Here is a 7,207-nt window from a genome sequence, read left to right as displayed (position 1 = left end):
ATCAGCAAAACATCTCTGAAAATAGAAACAGTGTGATTAATCTGTATCTTTTTAAAATAAATATGTACAATATTTACATTTTTGACAGTTCCAGAAATGAACATGTCCAGATTATGTACCACTACCTAAAACAATTCTCTATTATTCTAGAAAATGCATTTGCTGTACAAATATTTATAAATACACATGTATAAACTTTTTCAGTGAAATATCTGTGGATTCATTGAAAAGAAAAGCATGAAATATTCTTACTATCAGCTAACGTTTAGCTATCAAGTGTCCACATATTAAACAGTCTAGAGCATCATACATCAGACAGGAGTAGATTTTCGATGTTGAGAATATTTTGTGTTCTGCTTCTGTGCCATCATACCCGCAAATCTGATTGTCTTTTCTAAAAATCTGCAGAAAAGCAGCAGGACTGAATCAGTTTGACTCAGTGATTGTTATTGACTGCACCATGTCAGACAGGGTTTCTGGGTCTGCTTCTTCTTTACCATTATCTGAATTTTCTGATGAAATGTAACATCCAGAGTCTCTTGGGCAGTCATTTAACTGTGATTTGTCAAAGCCATGGTGAGGGCTTAAGCTCCGTGTCTCCTGACCACCCTCACTTTTCTGCTGTTGTTCAACTAGAAAGAACAGAGAAAGAAAAAAATTGTCAAAATAAGTATTCTGGGAGAGTTTGAGAAAGAAACGTGACTGATCTTGAAGAACTGTAGAAACAGAGTTGGGAATCTACACATGATTAGATCAATATCTTTTATCTATCAGAAACAGAAACCTCAGCATCAAAGAACTAAAAATATGATTACACGAGTATAACAACATCTACGTTGATGTTGAGGTTGTCTTTGATCCTGCAGTGTCTCGCTCAGAGATGAATGCAGGAGGCTTTGGCCTCAACCTTTAGACTGAGGTCCTTTAGGCTGTCCACAGGTGCGACAGTCACCATGCGTGGTCACCATGCCCCCAGTAGAGATGGCAGCTTTTCCCCTCCCACACTCATGTATTCCAGAGCCTGCTCATGCAATTAATCGTGTATTCCACTATGCCTTGTTTATAACACATTGCATTATAGACATTGTGTCTTTTGAATGTAACCCCCACCATCTTACCTACTCTGTGCACTGTGTAGCAAGATACAATGCGCTGGGCTTCAGAAGCGCTCAGCATGAAGATGTGGTAATCAGGTTTTCTAAAGCACTGGACTTTTCAGTGGGAGTGGGTGGCTGATGGAAACTTCCTAAGCTTAGCTTGATATCCAAAAGGTTATTTTCCATAACGCAAATGCCTCAGAGAAAGCTAAGATGCCTAACTCCCGCTGTGTGTTTTTTGAACACTGTTCCGAAACTACGTAGAAGCAGATTATCTTGCAAATAGCTTGCCCTTGTTTAGCTGCTGTACAACTAATCTATTCAAACTCAAAAATCTGCAATGCAGGGAGAGTATCGACAGACCTCTCAAAAAAAGCTCAACAAGCTGGTGTCTTGCAGACAGGATATACCTGTATATCATAAATCTAATATATCTTGTGGTTAAAGTTCATGTTCATATTTTCTGGCTGTGAAATACATGATGTTTACTCACAGCAAATTTCTTCAGAAAACAAACTATAAAATATAAAATCTTTCCCTTTCATACTTTTCTTTTTCCTTATTGCCCTACTGTAACCGTATTTTTACTTCGAACTGTGGCTTGCTTTCCAAACAAAGTATAAGGAACAGATCTCACAGGAAACAGATGGTTTTAACCCAGATTACCCTTCAGAAAAATGGTACTTTTTTGCTTTTGCAAAGAATGTTCCCATATTTCATTTGACTTGTTACTCCATGGTTAAATAGTTAGCTTCGAATCCTTAGTCAGATATAAGCTGTCTCAATTCAAGTACCAGCAGAATGGAAGTCCTAATACATGAAGGATTTTATCTTAACCTACTTTAGCTCCAGGGTAGAATCCCAGAATTATAAAATTTCCACAAGAAAAATTTGTACTGTCATTCGCTTCAGTTGTTGGAAATGATAAGCTTTGGCAGCATGGAAAGATTTACAAGTTGGATTTTTATTTTTTTAAAATCTTGTGTTATATTGTATAACAAAGAATAAATTAGAAATTAAAAGTTGAAATGTTTCACTCTGAAAATACTGAAATGGAACAGCAGGAGAGCCAGGACCTTTCTTCATTGTGTGAGATTTCAATGAACTTATTTCACAAAGCATTTTGATATATTGAGAAATATTTCTAGGTCCTGATGGAATTCTTGTAGATCTGTTTGGACTGATTAATTTTATTTGATACTTTCTATCTTTCAGTTGCCTAATTAAGTTAATAAACTAATCTGATTTTGAAGAAAAGATTCCAATGTCTCAACTTAGTAATTTTTGCATTCATAGGTTATAGGCATAAGCTTATGTGTTAAAAAAAACAAAACCAAAAGATTTCTGATTACTTTAAATACTTTCCAAGGAATAGAAGTCCCACGTTGTTCCCAAATAAATTAATGGTTAATTGCACTTGTGTGAAAAAGTACACCTTTCATCAGATTTAATTGATAACTGTAACTGTTTGATCTCCTTCTCACCTTACAGAACACAGTTTGTCATGTCAAATGTTATCTCTCTTTGCAGAGAAAATATTTGGTCACGTAGGGTCCAGTTGATTTCTGATTTAAGTCAGGAAGGAATTACAAAAGGCATTACACCGGTGAAGGTATTACTGTTGCTATTAGTAGCAACAGAAGTAGTTTAGCACAAGTAACAGCAGATGCCCCAGTCAAGCCTTGTCTAAACTGTGGCATTAGTTCCTCGCACCCATCCTACCGGCACCAAGATGACCCAGGTCTTGGTTGCTGTGGGCTGACAGAGCTCAGCCGGTGGCTGGGTGAAGTCCTCTGTCACAGCTGCAGGCAGGGCTCCCCTACCCGTCCTCTGCTGTAATCCCCTCATCAGCCTAATGCTGCTTGCTGGTACTTCTATCAGCTTCTGTAGCATCATCTGCTGCCCTGGCAAGCAGTGACCTAAAAAGTGTTAATCCTGTTTACATTTTCAAGGTCAAAGAGGAACCTCCATCCACTTTGTTTGTTTTACAATGGAAAGAAGACCAAGTAACTAGTGGATTAAAAAGAAAATACAGTTTCGGTCAGTATATTAGTGCCCTGTAACTAGTTGTGATAATCTGAGTAGTTCCTATCTGAAAAACAGATCCTATATTCTTTTGTAGCAATGTCTTTCCCTTGTGTATTTCAGGGGAAAAGGCACAGACAAGCCTGGAACTGAGATTTTTTTAAATCTGAATTTAGGTCAGTTAGGACAATAAGAAATTTCTGTTTAGAAAACATACAGAAATGGAAAACTTTTGTCTGAAAAACAAACAAAAAAAAAACCAAAAAACCAAAAACATTCAGGTGTTTAAGACAGTGAAAATATTATATTTTCTATTTTTCATTCTGAGCAGAAAAAGTTGAAGAAAACTCCCCCATATTTAAGAAGAAAAGACTGAAAGCAAACTTTTTTTTTTTCTCTCTTTAAAGCAGCCTTAAATATTATTCAGTAACTACGAAACCACTTGAACAGGATACTGAGTATTATAAATATATGTAGCACACGACTTTAGATGTTGCTTCATGAGAAAACAAACTATGCTTTTTTTGTCTTTTTAGCTTTTGGCTCTTACATTCAGTTCTGCTTAATTCCTTCCTTTAACACGTACATGTTCAAGGTCCATGTTAGTAAAGGTAAGTTTACTGTCTTAATCTTTCGGACATCAGAAGAAAGATACAATGCACCAGAAACAGGAATTGATAAAATTCTAACTGCCGTTAGATGTTGCAGAATCATCAGAAATAACTATCTTATCAACAAATGGAAGTCCTACCATTTTTCTACATTAAAGCAGTTTCATATAAGATAAATAGCTTTCAGTCACTGTTGTCTATGATATGGCCAGAAGAGTCCAAGATATGCATCATTTTGACACATATATTCTAATAGTACTTTAGATGGTAGGATTATTTTCAGACTTCGGAAAAAAAAAGTGAGGCCTTTAGCCTTGGTAATAAATGTGTGATGCATACTTATCTTCCTTGCTATTTAGATCTTTGAAATGAATATTTGTTGTTCAGTGACATAGATGTGCATGACGCGTGCAGGGATAGAGCTCTTTTTTTCCTTCCCCAGCTTTTTTCCCTTTTTTAATGAGTTTAAAGTCCTGATTAAGAAGGCACTTTAAGCTTAGGTTTAAGGCAATTCAGCTGAAGAATGTACTGAGGCCACGCTGACACCTGTGTAGTTATGTCAGTTTAAACCAGATGAGTGGCAGGAAGCTTGGATTTTGTCTTGGAAAAAAAAAGGTCATCCAGCAGCAAGCCATACTTCATGAGCATGCCTTCTGAGAGTTTGCCTTCTTGAGTTTTGCCCAGAAGAAGAAGTGGGCTAGGAGCACAGTGCTTTAGGCTGAGTCACTTGTGTGCCTTCCTGGAAGGTGCAGCAATGCGATACAATAACTAAATTGAACAAAGTGTGTCTTCAAGGCTAATGTTAGACCTCCTTAGGTGCATATGAAGGCCATGTATCAACCTGTAGTGCCTGTACCAGTTAGACCACCTAATTGTTAAAATTAAATGAAAACTCATGAAGCATTAAACTCAGAAAGGATCACTTTGAATCAGTAAATGGTGTTACTTCTTGAAAAAGAAGCAGAGAAACCTGAAGTGGGTCTGTACACACATGCAATACTTTGGGGACTCAAAGGAGTAGACCTTTTGTGGATATTTACAGACATACAACTTAAAAAATTGCACTCACTGAAGCCAGTGTCATAGCTTTTCTGTGAGGGATACTGAACTGATGTGAGAGGAGAGTCTATGGTAAAAACAGAAATGAGAATCTTCTTTTTTCTCTAAAATCTGGAAGCAAACAGATTTTAGAGAGAAAAGGTGAAAAATACTAAGACGCATGCAAGGATGAGCTTCCTTGGGAAATATGGAAATATTATGTCCAAGTCAATGAGTTGTACCACAGTACAGAAGGGGAGATTGTCTTTGAGCACTATTTGACCTTGATATGATGTTGTGTAATCCCATGTACTTAAAGGGATCGGCCAGTGTAAAACAGAACTTTTGACGCTAGGTTCTCACGTAAGGAATGCAACTGAGAACTGAAAGCTGTGTCCTCAGCTATCTAGTATCTTGCTGTACAAGTACAACAAATAAGGAACAAACCTTATCTGATACTGGCAGTGGGATTTAGAGTATATCTGGCACTTAAATATGAAAAGTAAGCTAAGGAGATGGCTTTGGGGAGATAAGCATAAAATATTATCCCCCAAATTGTACATACGCACCTTTTTTTTTTCTATAAAATGAACTGTATGCACATACCCAATGAAGTCTGTTCTTCTTTAACTCAGAATAGCTTTGACTAATGTAACCCACTGTACTTCAGGAATGAACCTCTTGACTTACATCATCTCAGTGAGAAGAGAACCAAGGCTATTTTGCACACACAAAAACATGTGTCCTGGCAAGTGGTCAAGAAAAAAATTCCAAACTTCTTTTATTACTTTGTTCATTAACCATCCAGCAACCGCTTCACTTTAAAAATAGCATCCTACAAAAGCACAGACATCCATCTCCTGTCTAGAAGCCATCTGGGAGAAGAATGGAAAGCTATTAAGAAATACTTTATGAAGAAGAGCTTTTTTCCCTCCCCAACCATGAATTCTTGGAAACCAATCATTTTGCCCCAAATATATAGGTCTGATCAACTTAAAGAAAATCTAAAAAGAGATCTGTGGGGGTGGGGAAGGTCGTGAGGAGCTTGTAAGACCTTGCAGTTCTAAGATAGCCTTGCTATGTGAAGTACTTGAAGATGGTGAATTTGGGCCTGGACTCCCAGGAAAGGTAGAAAGATAGTGCAGTACCAGGAAGCAAAATCTGCTTAAAATCCACTATGTGGTAGCATTTGCTAAATGAAACTTACTTTTTAATTCCTGGTATGAGATGGGTAAAGTTTATCCTTTCAAATTCAATCAGGTCTAAATCAGATGTAAGATGAAGAAATTCTCACTGCCAGAAATCCTACATTTTGGATGGCTTTAAGGAGCATATAATGTGGAAACTATTGCTGCAGGTCTTTTGGTTAGAAAACTCAATAACTGTTTATTCTGCAACATGAATTTCATAGTCACAAGTATGCAGCATGAAGAAATCACTTAGTATAACATACAACAGATGTCAAGAAAAAGCCAAGGGAAGAAAAAGAAATTAAAAGCCCTGTAAAAACATCTGGACATTTCATAATATCAGATATCACATTAAAGAAATATTAAATCTTTTTTTACTACATTTGTAGTAGAATTTAGTAAAATGAGGCTATGTTCCAGCACGCTTGGCTGTTCTGAATAATAGCAGAGTCACAAAAACTCAGAAACGCTCGCATTTCAACTCTGGACCATACCTGAGACTCCATCCATTAATCAAACACATGCTTCATGGAAGCACAAATGTATCACAAAGACATGGAAGTCTTCCAAGCTCTATGAGAAAGATGGGCTTAGAACAGTAAATACGGTCTATAGCCTTAGTGTATTTTTTCACACAGCTTTTAAAAACAGTGAACTTTTACCTGGAAGAGTGCTGAGTTTATATCTAGAATTCTCTTGGCCTGTAAACAGATTATCTTGTAGCTGTGGGTAATCATGCTGCTCACTTCCAAGCAATGTAGAAAATCAATTTTAATTAAAAAATCATTTATGCTGGACTGAGTCATGCCCATTTAGGAAAAAAAAATATTGACCTAGGGAAGTTCAGTTCAGATGCAGAATTCACTTTCACAGTAGTACCCAGCTCTTTCAAACCGATTTTCCAAACAGATTGACAGAAGGACAAAGAGGTCAAATGGTTCAGATGAAGTCAGGCTCATGTTGAGCTTATTCCCAAGATCATCTTGACTCCCTGTCTTTCGTTATAATGACTTAACAAATGGCTTCTCTCAATTTTAGTCTTTAGTATCTTCTTTTTTAGAGCAAGTTGTTAAATTCTGGTCTGTCGCTACTGTTCCTGTGACAGACACTACAAACCTTTGGCAACCAGGTAAGGCAAGGGTTTGATTCAGTCCTCATTCAAGACAGTATCCCAAACCAGGAAAGTATTTATGCATCGCTTACCTTAAAATATACGAGTCTTATGAAACTCAATTAGACTTAAATG

The 7,207-nt window shown here is 37.0% G+C and overlaps 1 protein-coding gene across 1 annotated transcript in view; it reads right to left on the bottom strand.

Moving 5' to 3' along the window:
• Positions 1–426: 426 nt before the first annotated feature.
• The window catches only part of SAMSN1 (SAM domain, SH3 domain and nuclear localization signals 1), an 80,570-nt gene continuing 73,789 nt past the window's right edge, over positions 427–7,207 (bottom strand). Inside the window, exon 11 of the mRNA XM_059820425.1 lies at positions 427–632. Within this exon, the coding sequence (XP_059676408.1) occupies positions 427–632 (206 nt within the window). The remainder of the gene's footprint in view (positions 633–7,207) is intronic.

Source organism: Gavia stellata, chromosome 1 (assembly GCF_030936135.1).
Source record: "Gavia stellata isolate bGavSte3 chromosome 1, bGavSte3.hap2, whole genome shotgun sequence".
Lineage (NCBI taxonomy): Eukaryota > Metazoa > Chordata > Aves > Gaviiformes > Gaviidae > Gavia > Gavia stellata.
This window is presented reverse-complemented; position numbering and strand designations above follow the sequence as displayed.